Below are 18915 nucleotides of genomic sequence, written 5' to 3'. Positions count from 1 at the left end.
GTCATGGCTGCAGAAAAGGAGGAAGTCATGGAGGAATTGTCTATTGAGTCTCTGTGGGTGGAAGTTAGAAACAGAAAGGGGTCAATAACTCTACTGGGTGTTTTTTATAGACCACCCAATAGTAACAGGGACATCGAGGAGCAGATAGGGAGACATATTCTGGAAAGGTGTAATAATAGCAGGGTTGTTATGGTGGGAGATTTTAATTTCCCAAATATTGACTGGCATCTCCCTAGAGTGAGAGGTTTAGATGGGGTGGAGTTTGTAAGGTGTGTTCAGGAAGATTTCCTGACACAATATGTAGATAAGTCTACAAGAGGAGAGTCTGTACTTGATCTGGTATTGGGAAATGAACCCGGTCAAGTGTCAGGTCTCTCAGTGGGAGAGCATTTTACAGATAGTGATCACAATTCTATCTCCTTTACCATAGTATTGGAGAGGAATAGGAACAGGCAAGTTAGGAAAGCGTTTAATAGGAGTAAGGGGAAATAAGAAGCTATCAGGCAGGAACTTGGAAGCATAAATTGGGAACAGATGTTCTCAGGGAAATTTGCAGAAATGTGGCAAATGTTCAGGAGATATTTGCATGGGGTACTGCATAGGTACGTTCCAATGAGACGGAAAGGATGGTAAGGTACAGGAACTGTGGTGTACAAAGGCTGTTGTAAATTTAGTCAAGAAGGAAAGAAAAGCTTATGAAAGGTTCAAAATATTAGGTAATGATAGAGATCTAGGAAATTATAAGGCTAGCAGGAAGGAGCTTAAGAATGAAATTAGGAGAGCCAGAAGGGGCCATGAGAAGGTCTTGGTGAGCAGGATTAAGGAAAACGCCAAGGCATTCTACAAATATGTAAAGAACAAAAAGATAAGACCTGAGAGAATAGGACCAATCAAGTGTGACAGTGGAAAAGTGTGTATGGAACCAGAGGAGATAGCTGAAGTAATTAATGAATACTTTGCTCAGTATTCACTGTAGAAAAGGACCTTGGTGATTGTAGGGATGACTTACAGTGGACTGGAAAGCTTGAACATATGGACATTAAGAAAGAGGATGTGCTGGAGATTTTGGAAAGCATCTAGTTGAATAAGTCTCTGGGACCAGACGAGATGTTCCCCAGGCTATCGTGGGAAGGGAGGGAGGAGATTACTGAGACTCTGGCATTATCAATATGGATGGGGGAGATTCCGGGGGATTGGAGTGTTGCAGATATTGTTCCCTTATTCAAGAAAGGGAGTAGCGATAGCCCAGGAAATTATAGACCAGTGAGTCTTACTTTAGTGGTTGGTAATTTGATGGAAAAGATCTTGAGATGCAAGATTTATGAACATTGGAGAGGCATAATATCATTAGGAATAGTCAGCATGGCTTTGTCAAAGGCAAGTTGTGCCTTATGAGCCTGATTAAATTTTTTGAGAATGTGACTAAGCACGTTGATGAAGGTAGAGCAGTAGACGTCGTGTATATGGATTTCAGCAAGGCATTTGATAAGGTACCCCATGCAAGGCTTATTGAGAAAGTAAGGAGGCATGGGATCCATGGGGACCTTGCTTTGTGGATCCAGAATTGGCTTGCCCACAGAAGGCGAAGAGTGGTTGTAGACGGGTCATATTCTGCATGGAGGTCAGTGACCAGTGGTGTGCCTCAGGGATCTGTTCTGGAACCCCTACTCTTTGTGATTTTTATAAATCAGGAAGATGGTGAAGTGGAGGGATGGTTAGTAAATTTACTGATGACACAAAGGCTGGGGATGTTGTGGATAGTGTGGAGGGCTGTCAGAGGTTATAGCTGGACATTAATAGGATGCAAAACTGGGCTGAGAAGTGGCAGATGGGTTTCAACCCAGATAAAGGTGAGGTGGTTCATTTTGGTAGGTTGAATACGATGGCAGAATATGGTATTAATGGTAAGACTCTTGGCAGTGTGGAGGATCAGAGGGATCTTGGGATGCGAATCCATAGGACACTCAAAGCTGCTGCGCAGGTTGACTCTGTGATTAAGAAGGCATATGATGCATTGGTCTTCATCAACCATGGGATTGAGTTTAAGAGCTGAGAGCCAATGTTACAGCTATATAGGACCCTGGTCAGACCCCACTTGGAGTACTGTGCTCAGTTCTAGTCACCTCACTACAGGAAGGATGTGGAACTTGTAGAAAGGGTGCAGAGGAGATTTGCAAGGATGTTGCCTGTGTTGGGCAGCATGCCTTATGAGAATAGGTTGAGTGAACTCAGCTTTTTCTCCTTGGAGCGGTGGAGGATGAAAGGTGCTTGGAAGTAGGTACAGAGGAGATGTCGGGTAATTTTTTTAATGTAGAGAGTGGTAAGTGTGTGGAATGGGCAACTGTGGTGGAGGTGGATATGATAGGGTCTTTTAAGAGTCTCCTGGATAGGTACATGGAGTTTAGAAAAAATAGAGGGCTATGGGTAACCCTACACAACTTCTAAGTACAGCATTGTGGGCCGAAGGGTCTGTATTGTGCTGTAGGTTTTCTATGTTTCTATGTTTCTAGAACTGCTGATGTGAAACCATTGGAGAAGGGACAGCAGAGAAGAAAAATCTCTGTAATAAACCTAGGGCAGCAAGAGAACTTGAGTCCACACAAGCCTGTAGGGCAGATAGAGAATGCTGTCTAAGTGAGAACAACCACCTCATATCTTGATGGGCAATATATTGTGCAAACTATAGGTGTTTTTTTGTGTTTGGGATTGAATGAAGTTAAACAATCCATCCACCGGAAGTCTCTAATATACAGTAAGTACAACTGGGCAATTGAAGGTTGGAAAAGAAGAAAGAGAGATCAGGAAAGTAAAGATAAAAAATTGAGGGTGAGAGAGAAAGGACAAAGTGAGAAAGCAACACAGGAATGAAGAATGAACAAAAGGAAGAGAATAAAAGTGGTGAAGAAATATAAGAAGAGAGGCAGAGAGAGATGGGATTTGACATCGGCAATATGCTGTCAATGTAGATTACACTGAAGTCAGCTAAATGCTGTCTGATTCTCCCAAAAAAAATCAAATGAACAGTGGAGAGAGAGACAGAGAAAGAGCAAAAAAAGAGAAAAAGATAGAAAGAGGAAAGAGATAATGGAGAGAAGAAATGGAGATAGATGGATCGACAGAAAGGGGCAGATGGGGAGAGAGATTGTGGAGAAGCAGTGTGGCAGCAAAAGGGAGGAAGATAGGCCACCCAAAGAATCAAGTGAGCTCTGATATGGAGGCATCTGAAAGAATACAAGACAAAATATCCATTGAAAATCAAAATTTGCAGATGTCGGAAATCTGAAATAAAAACAGAAAATGTTGGTAATACTCAGTTGGCTGGGCACATTCATTAAAAGAGAACCAGAGGTAATGTTTCAAATCAGAGACCCTTCATCAGAACTGGAAAGATGAGATAACAAGTTACTTATAGGTTCAGTGTGAGTGGGTGGGGAGTGGATAGGACAAAGGGAATATCGCTGATAGTGTGTGGCTGGGGTATATAAAATGTTCCTAATGTTTACAGAACTAAATGATTAACAAATTCATAAACGCAATTGTAGAGAGAAAACAAATAGACATGTTAAAGCAGTGAAATGCAAGTCAGTGTGGGCCCGAAACCAGAAATGAAAAGGAAATACAGTAGATTATTGTAGAGAAAGAGGGAGAGAGGAAGAGGGAGAGAGAGGGAGTGGGGGAAGGAGAGAGAGAGAGGGAGAGCGTCACAACCACAGATTCGGCAGCACATCAGATTCGGCAATTGTGCTTGTGAATATGCATGTGTCAGCTAATTATTATTTCATTGTGATAGTATTTAACTCCATTCATTCCGTCGCAGTGTTTGTGGAGACTTGGACACAGCAACACTTCACTGCCTGCTTTCCGCCTTGCCTGAGGAAATTGGACTGTTGAGTTAACTGAATCTGAAGACTGGTGGTATTCGCTTAATTCTTGGTTGTTCTTTTCAGCCGCAGTGTAGGCTTCGTTTTCCATTTGAGAGTTTTAGTTAACGGCTGTGTTTGGCATCGTGTTTATTGTTTTCTTTCCCTTTAACACTGTTCGCAATAAAGTCTGTGATCTATCGACCTGCTTCAGTGTCTCTCACTCCGCCCTTGGGCCATGTCTGAACCTGGTAACAGAGGGAGAGAGGGAGAAAGTGGGATGGGGGAGAGGGAGAGAACTGCAATGCATGATTAATATGGGGTAAACTGTGAATTACAGTAAACATATATGTATATCAAATAGTTAAATAAATACTGCAAAAAGAGAAACAAAAGTGTAGGGAGGTAGTGTTCATGGTTTCAATGTCCATTTGGAAATCGGATGGCAGAGGGAAAGAAGCTGTTCCTGAATCATTGTGCCTTCAGGCTTCTGACCTTGCTCCCTGATGGTAACAATGAGGGGAGGGCATGTCCTGGGTGGTGGGGGTCCTTAATGATGGACGCTGCCTTTTTGCGGCACTGCTCCTTGAGGATGTTCTGGATACTACGGAGGCTAGTGCCCATGATGGGCCTGACTAATTTTACAACTCTCAGCAGCTTGCTTTGATCCTGTGCGGTGCCCCCCCCCCATACCAGATGGTGATACAGACAACCAGAACACTCTCCACGATACCCCTGTAGAAATTCAGATATGAGCAGCAGTATTTTTGTTATTTCTGCAGATAGATACTTTATTGAACCCAAAGGAAATTACAGTGCCACAGTAGCATTACACGTGCACAGATATACAAATATTAGAAGAGAAGTAGAAAGAATAAAAAATAAGTTACCTCAAACAGTCTAACAGGAGGGGGTCATCACTTCCCCAGCTATAGGTTGAATCATTATAGAGCCTAAGAAGAGGGTAAGAATAACCTCATATAGCATTCTTTGAGCAGCGCAGTTGTCTCGGTCTGTTACTAAAAGTGCTCCTCTGTTCAGCCAAGATGGCATGTAGAGGGTGAGAAACATTGTCTAGAATTGCCAGGATTTTCCGTAGGGTCCTTTGTCCTACCACAGCCTCCAGTGTGTCCAGTTTGACTCCTATAACAGAGCCAGCCTTTCTAATCAGTTTATTGAGCTCATTGGAATCACCTGTGTTGGTGCCATTGCCCCAGCACACCACGGCATAGAAGATTGTACTGGCGTCAACAGACTGATAGAACATGTGAAAGAGAGGCCTGCATACTCCAAAGGATCTCATTCTCCTGTGGCCCTTCTTGTACGCAGCCTCTGTGTGTTGGTGCTCCACTCGTCTGTCATCCAGGTGCACCCCCAGGGACCTGGAGGTTCTCACCACATCCACGTCCTCACCATCAATGGAAACAGGAAGCAATGCAGTCTTAGTCCTAATATTAATCCAGTTTCCCCTTACATGCATCTCCACCACTCCCCTCAAATACTGCCTCTGGTCACTTCCACACCTCCCTCTGTGTAAAGCAGTTTTGAGTATTTATTTATTAATGACTATAAACTATAGTCTAGTTTTGCTGTCCTATTGTGGACTGTTAGTTGTGTTAACGTCCAAATTACTTACATTTCTGTACCACAAATGGAATTCTGTCCTCAGCAAGTTCCCAATAAATGTCAACAGGCAGGGAAAACAGAGACAAGTTTCCCTAGTAACCAACGTGCCTGAGTGGGATATTAAAGTAGATGCAGTGTCATAATCTAATCAGCAACGTGACCTCAGAGTGGTTTACATATTATTGTTCACCGTGCCACCAAAGAGTTTGACTGCCTGCACCAAACCAGAAATGATTTTAGTGACATTTCCTGTAATAGTCACAGGAACCTGGTGGAAAGAGCTGCAAGTGTTTACCTGTTTGACAAAATGACTGATATCTGGAATCTGGGGAGGAAATGGAATTGATCTGGACATCTGCAGTCCACACTCAAAACAAAAAAACATCCTGAGCATGCAAGGCTGCAGTAGGACCTCAGGAACAAAACCAGGGATAAAGAGCAGGAAATCTGAAGGAAAAGAGATAAACGGCCTGACAGACAGGTCTATCAGCAACGGAAAAGAAGGAAGTTAACTTCAGAATTTGCTCACGGAAGGCAGTAAAAACACAAACCACATGCAGTACTCAGTGTGCAAGGGTTCCCTGGGAAGGAGTCAGAGTGAAAGGGTGAGGGGGTCTGTCTGAAAGCATGTGTGCGTGGTCAGCGTGTGAGAGAAGGGCTGGTAACAGACTTCTTTTTACAATTCATCCACACTATGCTGTAGTTCCAACCTGCATTCTGCATCCTGTATTGCCCCAGAACATAGAAATAGAAGAGTACAGATGCCAAATTAAACTAATCCTATCTCCTGCATGTGGTCTCTACTCCTCCATCTCCTGCCTGTTCATGTGTCTGTCTAAATGCCTCTTAAACATTACTGCTTCCACCAACTCCCTGGGCAGGAAGTTCCAGCCAACACCACTCTCTGTATTAAAAATTTACTTCATAGCTCCCCTTTAAACTTTGTCCTTAAAGCTAAACCCTCTAGTGTTTGACATTTCCATCCTGGGGGAAACAAAAGACTCTGATTATTGAATAATGTTGAATTATTCAACTCTAATGTCGAAAGACTTCGATAGAGTGGATGTGGAGAGGATGGTTCCTATGGTGGGGGGAGTCTAGGACCAGAGGGCACAGCCTTGGAATAGAGGAATGTCCATTTAGAATGGAGATGAGGGAGAAGTTCTTTGACCAGAGTGGTGAATCTGTGAAATTTGTTGCCACAGATGGCTGTGGAGACCAAGTCTTTATGTATATTTAAGGCAGAGGTTGGTAGATTTTTGATTAGCTAGGGCATGAAGGCTTATGGGGAGAAGGCAGAAGATTGGCATTGAGAGGGAAAATGAATCTGCTATAATGAAATGGCAGAGCAGACTTGATGGGCCAAATGACCTAATTCAGCTACTATATCTTATGGTCTTACCAGTTACCCTCCTATAATTTTATATACATATCTGATCACCCTCAGTACCGAGTGCATCACTTCAAGTTTGTCCAGCTTCTCCCTATAGCTAACACACTCCAAACCAGGCAACATCCTGGTGAACCTCTCCAGAACATCCAGATTTAGACTCACAAGGAGTTACTGGGACTGGAGGAGAGACTGGACTGTCTGGGGCTATTTTCCCTGCAGTGTAAGAGGTGGGGTTTTGAGGTTTATAATATCATAGGGGGCATAGATAAGGTGAATGGTCACAGTCTTTTCCCCAGGGTCGGGAATCTGAAACTGCAGGGCATAGGTTTAAGGTGGGAGAAGAAAGATTTAAAGATTTAAAGACTTTTTAAAGAAGAAAGATGGCCTGTGGCCATCAAACTTTACAACCCCTCTCTTGGAGGGTCAGACACCCTGAGCCAATAGGCTGGTCCTGGACTTATTTCCTGGCATAATTTACATATTACTATTTAATTATGTATGGTTTTATTACAATTTAATTATTTATGGTGCAACTGTAAAGAAAACCAATTTCCCTCGGGATCAATAAAGTGTGACTATGACTATGACTACGACTATGAGACACATTTTCACAAAGAGGATGGTGGATGGAATCAGCTGCTAGAGAAGGTGGTAGAAATGAGTATGATTACAACTTGTAAAAGAGTCTTAGGCAGGGGCATGGATTGGAAAGGTTTAGTGGAATAGGCATAGGCGAAAGGAAGTAGATCTGGTAGGTACCTTGGTTAGCACAGGCACTGAGCCTAAGGACTGTAAGGGCAACTTCATTGGACAAAGTTCAAAGTAAACTTATTATCAAAGTATGTACACATCATCATTTACTGCCCTGAGATTCATTTCCTCGCAGGTGCTCGCAGCAGGACAAGGAGACAACCCACCTAGTACTGTGCCCCCTTCCAGCTCTGCTTCCCTCCCTGATGAGCTCAATTACTTCTATGCTCGTTTTCACTGAGAGAACAGGGAGGTCAACCTCAAAGCGGATCTCCCACCTGGTGAACTGCCTCTCTCACTTTCTACCTCCGGTGTTTGTGCCACACTGAGCAGGGTGAATGTACGGAAGGCAGCTGGTCTGGATGGAATACCTGGCCGTGTGCTCAGAGTCTGTGCAGGGCAGTTGGCCGGGGTCTTCGCGGACATTTTTAATCTGTCCCTGGCCCAGGCAGTTGTCCCCACAAGCTTCAAGATCGCCACCATCGTTCCAGTGCCGAAGCATTCCACTGCCACGGGCCTGAATGACTTCCGCCCAGTTGCACTCACCCCCATCATTGCAAAGTGCTTTGAGAGACTGGTTCTATCACATCTGAAATCCTGTCTGCCCACTACTCTGGACCCCCATCAATTTGCCTATCACACCAACAGGTCAACAGAGGATGCTATCTCCACGGCACTGCACTCTGCCCTGACCCACTTGGACCGTCCCAACTCTTACCTCAGAATGCTGTTCATTGACTTTAGTTCGGCATTCAATACTGTGATCCCCTCCAAGCTGATGGCCAAACTTCGCCAGCTTGGTATCAGCTCATCCCTCTGCAGTTGGACCTTGGACTTTCTGACTAACAGACCCCAATCAGTTAAGTCAGACAACCTCTCCTCCTCCACTCTCACCCTGAATACCAGCGTGCCTCAAGGCGGTGTGCTGAGCCCTCTTCTGTACTCCCTTTTCACCTATGACTGCGTACCTGTACGTGGTTCTAACTCCATAATCAAGTTCACAGACGACACCACAGTGGTTGTCCTGATCAGAAGGGATGGCGAGACGGCCTACAGGGACGAGGTCCAGCACCTGGCCGTGTGGTGTGCTGACAACAACCTGGCCCTTAACACCCAGAAGACCAAGGAGATCATTGTGGACTTCAGGCGTGCTAGGAGCCACACTCACGTCCCCATCTACATCAACAGAGCTGTAGTGGAGCATGTATCAAGCTTCAAATTCCTTGGTGTCCACATTTCCGAGGATCTCACCTGGTCCCTGAACTCCTCCATCCTGATCAAAAAGGCGCAACAACGCCTTTATTTCCTGTGGAGCATCAAGAAAGCTCACCTCTGTCCCAGGATACTGACGGACTTTTACCGCAGTACCATTGAGAGCATACTCACCAACTGCATCTCAGTGTGATATGGCAATTGTCCCGTATCGGACCACAAAGCACTCCAGCATGTGGTGAAAACTGCCAGTGGATTATTGGCACCCAATTGCCCACCATTGAGAGCATCTACCATAAACACTGCCTGGGCAGGGCGAAAAGCATTATCAGGGATGCATCTCACCCTAACCATGGACTTTTTACTCTCCTCTCATCTGGTTGGCGCTACAGGAGCCTCCGCTCCCGCACCAGCAGGCACAGGAAGAGCTTCTTCCCTGAGGCTGTGACCCTGCTGAACCTCACATCACAGCACTAAGCAGTATTGCACCCATATTGTACTGTCTCAGTACTTTTATATTTGTGTGCTGTAGCACTTACTTTTTACTCACAGTTATTTTGTAAATAACACTATTCTTTGCATTTCTGTTCAGTTGCTAACTACATTTCATTAGCTTTGTATCTGTACTCGGCACAATGACAATAAAGTTGAATCTAATCTAATCTAATCTAAAATATAATAGAACAAATGAAAAGCTACACACAGAGACTGACAAGCAACCAACGTGCAGAAGGAGACAAATAGTGCAACTACAAACAAAACTAATAAATAACATTGAAAACATGAGTTGAAAGTGGAATCAATTCTGTGTTGAGGTGAGCGGACGCTGGTTCAGAAGTCTGATGGTGGAGTGGCAATAACTGTTCAGTGTTTCATTTCCATCTAACTCCTTCCTGTAGTTCAGCCAGCAGAATTGCACTGACCTAAAGTGGAAGTTGAGTGTTAGCCACAGTGGTAGATCTGGAGCCATACCCTGCCAGACTAAATGAGGGTGACAATGATACTTTCCTGTCTATTGACAAGGGAAACGTGAAGATGATAGCTAAGGACTGAAGTCTTCAGTAGGAACACAATATCATGTTTTTTTTGTCCTAATAATAAGCTGGAGGAAATTGGATGACATTGAAATATTGTGAAAGGCTTCCTAAAGATGGCTGATTTTTTTTTGTTAATCATCCATTTGAACGATGTCACGACAGCTTTTAAGTAATGACTTTGGGTGAATTTTTTCACTGGTCCAGTAATTAATCCCAATCTGCTTTATGAGTGGCATGGCCTGAAGGCTGACAGGCTGACGTAAAGTGTGAAGTGCGTGTTGATGTGTGGAAGTGTACTGTTACCCTCACTAGTATAAGAAGTGGTGGTGTAAATACGTGAAGCAACAGCAATAAGAGATTGAAAGTGACCAGTGCAGGAGGAGAGTTTGATGGTGAATTGGGGAGTGCAGCAGGGGCTAGGACAGCAGAGCATTCAGAACAGGGTGTACATGAGTGCTGGGGGACAGCGGGGTGCTAAAGGAGTCTAAGGGCCTGGGGTAAGAAGCTGTTAGCCAGCCTGATGGTTCCGATTCCTTTGCTGTGGTTCCTCCTGTCTGATGGCAGGAGGTCAAGGAGATTGTGGGAAGGATGGGAGGGCTGAAGGCACTGTGAATGCAGTCAGCTTTGCACTGTTATGGCAGTGACCAGGGTTCAATTCTGCCGCTATCTGTACGGAGTTTGCACGTTCTCCGCGTGACTGTGTGGGTTTCCGCCGGGTGCTTTGGTTTCCTCCCACATTCCAATGACGAATGGGTTAGGGTTAATAAGTCCCGGGACACGCTCTACTGGTGCCAACACCTACTGACTACCTGCAGTACAATCCTTGAAATGTGTTGGTCATCGACGCAAACAATGCATTTCACCTTACGTCTTGATGTTCATGTGACAAATAAAGCTAATCTAATCTAATCTATTGCCACAGTCCACTTTAAATTCAGAAATTAATTTGTATTAGTTATTCTAGACAGACACAGAGAGAAAGTGAGTTGGTCAGCAGATGGTAAAATCTAGTGAGGCAGCAACCCATCACTGAGAGTGACAGGTAAGCACCTTTACCTGCACACAGCACAACTCTTCCTGTTACTATGTAGCTGTAGAGCCTCGCAATATGCCTGAAACCATTCGGCATGAGAGGCGATGCCAAGGGGGTGTTCCTACCTTTAGTGATGAAGAGGAGCTAGGTATGGATCAGTCCCTAGTGACACTGGAACTGAGGGTGAAGACTATATTAAGACTTCTAGACAGCCTCTCGGGTTTCCACTTTCCTCATCCCTACTTCCTTTAGGATTTATAATCCTTCAAACTCACCAACTTCTCATATACTGTTTTAATTCAGCTTCTCCTTCTCACCGAACCCTTGATTCCCCTATCGACTGGAGTTGTGTCCCTCCTTCTGCAAGGCTTTAAATTCATTGCCATTTCCTTGTTCTCTATTGTAAATCCCCATTACAAATTCTCCTGTCACTCTATAAGGAGATCAGATTTGTGGCTGGAGTGAGTTGTACCTGGTGGAAGACACTGTGACAGCCAAGATAAAGGAATGAGGCATGTCATAAGCTGACATTGATGCCAGCCAGGGCATTGGCAGCGTAGATCTTTGTGACTCTCATTACTCCCTAGTGATGCCAACAGCTGCTTTAAAGCATATTTACAGCTATTAGTCTATGACAAGCTGTAATAATTCTACCTTGCAGCTTTCTGGAACTATCTTCTAAAACATTAAACTCACTTCAGTCCGAGGTACTTTTATGTTACACTGAACTTTCTCACAGTTCCATGTTAGTTGGCTGCAAGAATTTCCTCAAAGGTGTTCAGCCAAGATTCAGAATTCAAGATTCACGGTTGTTTATCGTCACTCTTCATTACATAAGTGTAAAGGAGAATGAAATGACTTTTATTCAGAATTCGATACAGCACAAAAACACAATAGATAAAAAGAACACAAGAAATATTAATTGATTAGATTAGCTCATATACATAGACTTATTGTACATCCATAAGGTGATGCTAGGGGCAGGAGTATCTATACATATGATGACTCTGACAGGAAATGATAAATTACTGGTGGTGGGGTGGATTAAGAGGTGAAGATGTTGATCAGCCTGACACTTTGGGGAATTTGCTGTCTTTGAGCCTGGTCGTCCTGCTGTGGATGTTGCACAGCCTCTTCCTTGAGGGGAGTGGGACACACAGTCCGTGGGCAGTGTGGGCCGGATCCTTCAAGGTACCGCTGACCCTTTTCCAGCACCTTTCTGTGTATGTGACCTTGATGTCCTCGAAATTCTTCCTGCCATGACTCTTCCACTGATTGACCTGGTGAGCAAAGGCTGCAATTAAGGTTGACCCTGTGCTATGGTGTGGAAGTTCCTGCTGTGACCCAGCGATGGGGGTGACGATGCATCATTCCCAATATCAGACATACCAAGGCAGGGGAAACCTCACTGGAGCCCTATCGTCTCTCACTTCCCAAACACTGATTTTCTGTAGGAGCCACAGGATGGTCAGGGAAAAGGCACCCAGGCTGAACATGGGCTTCTCCTGCCCTGTGCAGCTCAGCTAGTCGCTGAATAGTACTAGCAGTGAGTGAAGGCGCGTCCTGGGATTTTCAATTGTAATGTTATTCTGTGTAGTTTACACGAATTGGCTCTTGAATGACGAATTCAGTGAGGGGCGATACTTACATCCTTACACACTGAAGGTTTCCAGCCACACAATTAAACAAAAAGAGGAGAGTTGCAGCTGTGGCGATCACTTACAAGCAAAAACAAATGGAGTTAGTATCAGTTCTTCGTTTGTCTTTTGTCCTTGCTCTTTTGTTCTCAGCCACTGAATTCTGCTGCTTACAAGGTGAGAGCCATCCTAGGCAATTTTTTTTTCTTCCTCCTTAGGGAGAAGCTCAAGTTTAAGTGTGTATAAAAATAAATCTTTGAATTTAGAGGGTGAATCTTGTAAAAAGTCTGAATTATTCTTTCTGATATATCAGTTCTTAGATCAAACATAGAAACGTTGGTGGAATCTGGTTGGATTTTCAGGTTGTGAGGCCATATGTGGTGATATAAAGGAAAACTCAACTGCAAAAGTGATTTCCTTCTACAAAAAGGGTTCTGGAACTCACCCAGTAAACTAGTCAGTCTGGTATCAATTACCGGATGATCACCAGAGCCTTTGCTTAAAGAGTCGAGACAGAATGCATACTGCAGGACCTCAAGTGTGGAGGTCTAAAAGGTTATATCTAACTATGTTTGTAAGGGCAGTGCATTGACGGTAATGTAATTTCAGGATGAGTAGATGATGAGATAGGTTAGGAAACATTATAAACTGAACCAGTATGGCAGGACAGAAACGAGAGGGTCATAGTCAAAGGGTTTCAGTGCCAGACTATGAAACAGGATTGAGACTGGTGAATGGACATAGGTGGTTAAATATGTGATTAGTACTGGTGTGTAAATGAATGCTCATGTTTGTCAACATGGTCACTAGTGACTGCCATTACTGGTCCTTAAGACTGATTGATTAATGTGCATAACAGACAGTGATATGAACGTGCTTGTAAGGCCTCGACAAGGTAGATGCAGCAATGACGTTTCCTCCTGCAGGAGAATCTGGTGGTGGAGATTCAGAATAAAAGGTCTCTTTTTGGCAAAAATGGGGAGAAATTTGTTTTCTCAGAGGAACTTGAATCTTTGGAATTTGGACAGACTTTGAGTCCGTCAGGCAGAACAGGCAAAAAAAAAGTAGATTTAATTTGAGGATCAGGACATTGAATGGTGGGACAGGCTTGAAGGCCCATATGACTGACTGCTGCTCCTACTTCATATCTTCTAATATTCCGAATATTTTGTTGTTTCCCTAGTTTTCAAAAAAAAAACACTTGTAGTGTTCGGAGAGGGCTAGAATATAAAAGCAAGGATGTAATGCTGAAGCTTTATAAGGCATTGGTCAGACGGCACTTGGAACATTTTGAGCAGTTTTGGGCCCCTTACCTAAGAAAAGATGTGCTGGCATTGGAGAGGATCCAGAGGAGGTTCACAAGTGTGATTCCAGGGATGAAAGAGTCAATGTACGAGGAGTTTGATGACTCTGAGCCTGTACTCGCTGGAGTTTAGAAGAATGTAGGGGGATCTCATTGAAACCTATTAAATATTGAAAGGCCTAGATAGAATAGATGTGGAGAGGATGTTTCCTATAGTGGGGGAGTGTAGGACCAGAGAGTACAGCCTCAGGGTAGAGGGACATTCATTTAGAACAGAGATGAGAAGGAATTTCTTTAGCTAGAGGGTAGTGAATCTGTGGATTTCATTGCACAGGAGGCTGTGGAGGCCAAGTCATTGGGTATATTTAAGGCGAAGGTTCATAGGTTCTTGATCAGTCAGGATGTCAAAGGTTATGGAGAGAAGACAGGAGAATGGGGTTGCAAGGGATAATAAATTGGCCATGATTGAATGGCAGAGAAGACTCAATGGGCCAAATGGCCTAATTCTGCTCCTATGTTTTATGGTCTTACGGTAGTTGGTTATTCAACAAAAGCCAGTTGTCAAATATAGATTGGCAGGATAGGTGACTGTTGACACACTGAACTAATTTAGGAAAAGATGGAACTGGGCAGGAGCACATTGGACTGATGGCATTAGAAACATAGAAACATAGAAAATAGGTGCAGGAGTAGGCCATTCGGCCCTTCGTGCCTGCACCGCCATTTATTATGATCATGGCTGATCATCCAACTCAGAACCCCGCCCCAGCCTTCCCTCCATACCCCCTGATCCCTGTAGCCACAAGGGCCAACAAGGGATTAACAAGGGATTGCTTTCCATTTGCAATTTACATGGAGCTGGAAGATCAAGACGTTCAACTCTGCAGTCATAGGTTATTTGTGGGTAGGAAGGCACATTCGGTGTTTCCCTCTCCTGTATTTATCTTTTGATACAGGGTTGTTATTGAATAAAGTCCAAGGACTGTCAAAAGTAATTCAAGCATTAAGGAATTTGGCAGCAATTTTGTATATAAAGAATATTAGACATCATGGAGACATTATTGGATTGCATACAAGCAGAAATGGTACATCTCGAACTTGCAACATGTGGACATTAAACAGACTGTGTGGATGAAAAGTGTAGACAACAGTCTTGTATACAATTAACCGAACACTCATCCAGTTACCAGATGTTGTTTGGATGAAAAGAAGACAATCCTAAAATTACTAATCTACTTCTTTTGTTAATTGCAGATTCTCCAGAATCCGAATCTGAAGATGTTATTAAAGCAACCAAAGATTCAGTTAACAATTCTGAAATGATTCACTCTATGCAGAATGAATCAGCAAGATATTATCTGACTAGTTCCATTACCACAGTGGTCATTCCAGTTATTTCAAGCATCATCGTGATTATTGGGCTTCCAGCCAATGGGCTGGGCCTTTTGGTTCTGGCCACCAAGGTGCAACGAGTGCCTTCCACCATCTTCCTGATGAACTTAGCGACAGCCGACCTCCTCCTGATTCTGGTGCTCCCGTTCAAGATCCACTATCACTTCCAGGGCAACAACTGGGTCTTTGGTGAAGCCCTGTGCCGGACCTTAACTGCCTTCTTCTACGGGAACATGTACTGCTCCATCTTGCTCCTCACCTTCATCAGCATCGACAGATACTTTGCTCTGGTCCATCCACTTCTTGCCAAGCGCCTCAGGGACAATAGATTCGCTGTGGCCATCTGCTCGATTCTATGGACCATTGTTGCCTTCTCTGTGTTACCCTTTCTCCTCCAGAGGCAGGTCTATCCAATCCCAGACCTAAATATCAAAGCCTGCCATGATGCCCTGCCGGAAAGCATGAACTCTGGTTATTTCTTCTACTACTTTGTGTGCTTGGTTGTAGTTGAATTTCTTATTCCTTGTCTAGTTACAGTATTTTGTTATGTATCTGTTATCAAAACACTGATGGGCAATGATCGCAAATATGTTAAAGCTGTAAGGGCCATAATGTTAGCGCTGATGATATACCTGGTGTGTTTTACTCCCAGTAAGATAATCCTGCTCATTCATTACTCAGAGTATCATCTCATGCACTCCAGTGGCCTCTATTTATATTATATAATCTTCCTGGAGCTTAGCACCCTCAATAATTGCATCGACCCCTTCCTCTTTTACTACTTCTCTGTTGAGTTTCGGAACAAAGTGGGATGGTCAGTCCCATTTTGCAAAAAAAAGCCAAAGATAAGGAAAAAGTCTGGTACGAAACTTTCTCAGCCCAAGATCACGTCAGGAGTCAGAGTGAGCACACCATTCAATCTGGAGCAAAAGCAGCTGAGTTTCCATAGTGAAATAGACAACTCGCATCAGGTGTCGCAACATTAAGATTAGTGGTTGTTATCAATCCTGCTGCTTTCCCTTTTGGAAATAAAGAACAATCCAACAAGTCTCAATAAGTACAGTTGTATGTGAAATTTAACCACATAGGTCTTTTCACTTTAAGCTATATCTTTCTTTATCCTCTTCCCACCCCACAACACATAGAAAATTATGTCTTGCTTTTATGATTAGTAACATAATTGGGGAATAGACATTGCACAATATAATAACTATACCAATTCTGTTTACCACACTTTAATTTGGCTATTTTATCTTCTCATTTGGCTGACAGACAAGGACAACCTTTCCTCCTACAATAACCTTCCCTTGGCAAGTCACTGGGCAGAAAATACTAGAAGAAATCAGCACACTGATCTCCTTCCCCACTTATGATTAGGCTGAGTCCAGCTGTGGTGAACGTAAAACATTTTAACACACCGTTTTTGGGAAATTTCGTAGCCTTGCCAGACTATATTCTATGCTGCTGAATCATGACTAAACAGTCTGGAGGATCCTCACTATCCGTATGCTGACAGCAGCAATATTCCAAGATGACCGAAAGTTATCGGCCAGGTAGAGGGGTGTAAAAAGGTGCCCAAAACTCAGCTCTGGGAAAGGAGAAAGAGAGCTGAGAAAACAGCACTGGGGACACTGCAAACCATAAACAGGAGAAAGCCTGCGGTTGCTGGAAATCCAGAGCAACACACACAAAATGCTGGAGGAACTCAGCAGGTCAGGCAGTATCAATGGAAACGAATAAACAGTCGACGCTTCGGGCCTGGAGAGGGGTCTTGGCAAAATGCAAGGTCTTCACTTCCACAGATGCTGCCTGACCTGCCAAGTTCCTCCAGCATCTTGTTTGTGATGCTTGGGGACACACAAGTTTGGTCAAAAGTCACAGACTTCAGAGTTCAAAGTAAATTAATTATCAAACTACATATGTCACTATATACAACCCTGAGGTCCATTTTCTTGCGGGAATTCACAGTCAATGCAAAGAAACAATCGAATCACTGAAAAAACACATACAAGATGAACAAATATGCAGAAGACAAAACTGAGCAAAAAACAAGATAATGATGATAATAATAATAAATAAATAAACAAGCAATAAATATTGAAAGCATGAGATGAAGAGTCCTTGAAAGTGAGTCTGTAAGTTGTGAGATTAGTGTTGAGGTGGCTAAAGTTGAGTGAAGTTATCCCCTCTGGTTCAGGAGCCTGATGGTTGAAGGGTAATAACTATTCCTGAACCTGGTAGTGTGGGTGTTAAGGCTCCTGTATCTTCTTCCCAATGGCAGCAGCAAGAAGAGAGCATGGCCTGGATAGTGGGATCCTTGATGATTAATGCTGCTTTCCTGCGACAGTGCTCCTTGTAGATGTTCTCAATGGTGGGGAGGGCTTTACCCGTGATGGACAAGGCTGTATCCACTACTCTTTGTACCATTTTTGGGAGTATGATGGCAAGCTTATGCCGTGGGCCAATCTGTGATTCCTATGTAGTCTGTGTGGATCACGACCAAGTTGTAGCACAATTTTACGTGTTCATTTTTTTAGTCAAAACACTTGACAAGCTCTGGAATAGAATCAGAAAATGGTGGAAATCAGCAGGTCAGGCTGCATCGGTGTGAAGAGAAACAGAGTTAACATTCAGGTCAAAGACTTTGCCAGAAGTAGGAAGGACACAAAAGAAACATGCAGGGAAGATGAGGAAGGGGAGTAGGCCAAGACTAGGAGACCATGGAATTAAATGAGGACATCTGGCCAATGAATGAATGGGAGCAGTTAAAGAGTGAGAAACATAGACAAAAGAATGAAGCAATGAACAATCTGATGGAGGAACTGTGTCTTTGATGGCAAAGGGACTGCAGGTACTAGAAAGATAGATAGATAGATATACTTTATTAATCCCGAGGGAAATTTGATTTAATTACAGCTGCACCAACCAAGAATAGAGCATAAATATAGCAATACAAAAACCCCCAACAATCAAACAACAAAATGCAAACTACGCCAGATGGAAAATAAGTCCAGGACCAGTCTATTGGCTCAGGGTGTCTGACCCTCCATGGGAAGAGCTGCATGTCCGATGGCCACAGGCAGGAACGACCTCCTGTGCCGCCAAGTGTTGTATCACGGTGGAATGTGCCCAAAGTCCAACAGTAAAAAGTTCAATATCCAGTCTGCAAACACGTTCCTCAATCGTAATATGCCCCAGATTGCACCATCCTTTGTTAACCAGATCAGTAAGCACCCAACTCCCTTAGGCTTACTGCTCTCAGTGCACTTCCGGTCAGCCGGAACGGTATTACCCACCGAACTCCTCTAGAACCTAGAACAAAAAAATATAATGCTGGGAGACTCAATGGGTCAGAATCAGAATCAGGTTTATTGTCACTCCATTAGTTGTGAATTATGTTGTTTTGTGGCAGCAGTGTGGTGCAGGCAGAACAAATTACTATTAGTTACAATAAAAGAATAGTACAATAGAGGAAATGTTCATGGGTTCATGAACTGTTCAGAAATCTGATGGTAGAGGAGAAGAAGCTGTTCCTAAAACGTTGAGTGCGAGTCCTCAGGTTCCTGGGCCTCCTTCCAAATGATATTAGGAAGAGGACATTTCCCAGATGGTGAAGGTTTTTAAGGATGGGTGCCTTTTGAAGATGTCCAGAGTGGTGACGGAGCTGGATGA

At 43.6% G+C, this 18915-nt stretch overlaps 1 protein-coding gene across 2 annotated transcripts in view; it reads left to right on the top strand.

Annotated features, from left to right (window-relative positions):
* The window catches only part of LOC140188118 (proteinase-activated receptor 3-like), a 40255-nt gene extending 23418 nt beyond the window's left edge, over nt 1-16837 (top strand). The window contains exons 1-2 of one of the 2 annotated variants that reach the window (XM_072244080.1): nt 12583-12725; nt 15106-16837. In XM_072244080.1, coding sequence (XP_072100181.1) covers nt 12647-12725; nt 15106-16229 — 1203 coding nt within the window. In that variant the 5' untranslated portion in view covers nt 12583-12646 and the 3' untranslated portion in view covers nt 16230-16837. Of the gene's footprint in view, nt 1-12582; nt 12726-15105 lie in introns of those variants that run through there. The other variant, XM_072244082.1, reaches the window with a different exon arrangement.
* Nucleotides 16838-18915: the final 2078 nt, after the last annotated feature.

Source organism: Mobula birostris, chromosome 26 (genome assembly GCF_030028105.1).
Source record: "Mobula birostris isolate sMobBir1 chromosome 26, sMobBir1.hap1, whole genome shotgun sequence".
NCBI lineage: Eukaryota > Metazoa > Chordata > Chondrichthyes > Myliobatiformes > Myliobatidae > Mobula > Mobula birostris.
Note: the sequence above shows the minus strand (reverse complement) of the source record. Positions and strands in the feature narration are given on the sequence as shown.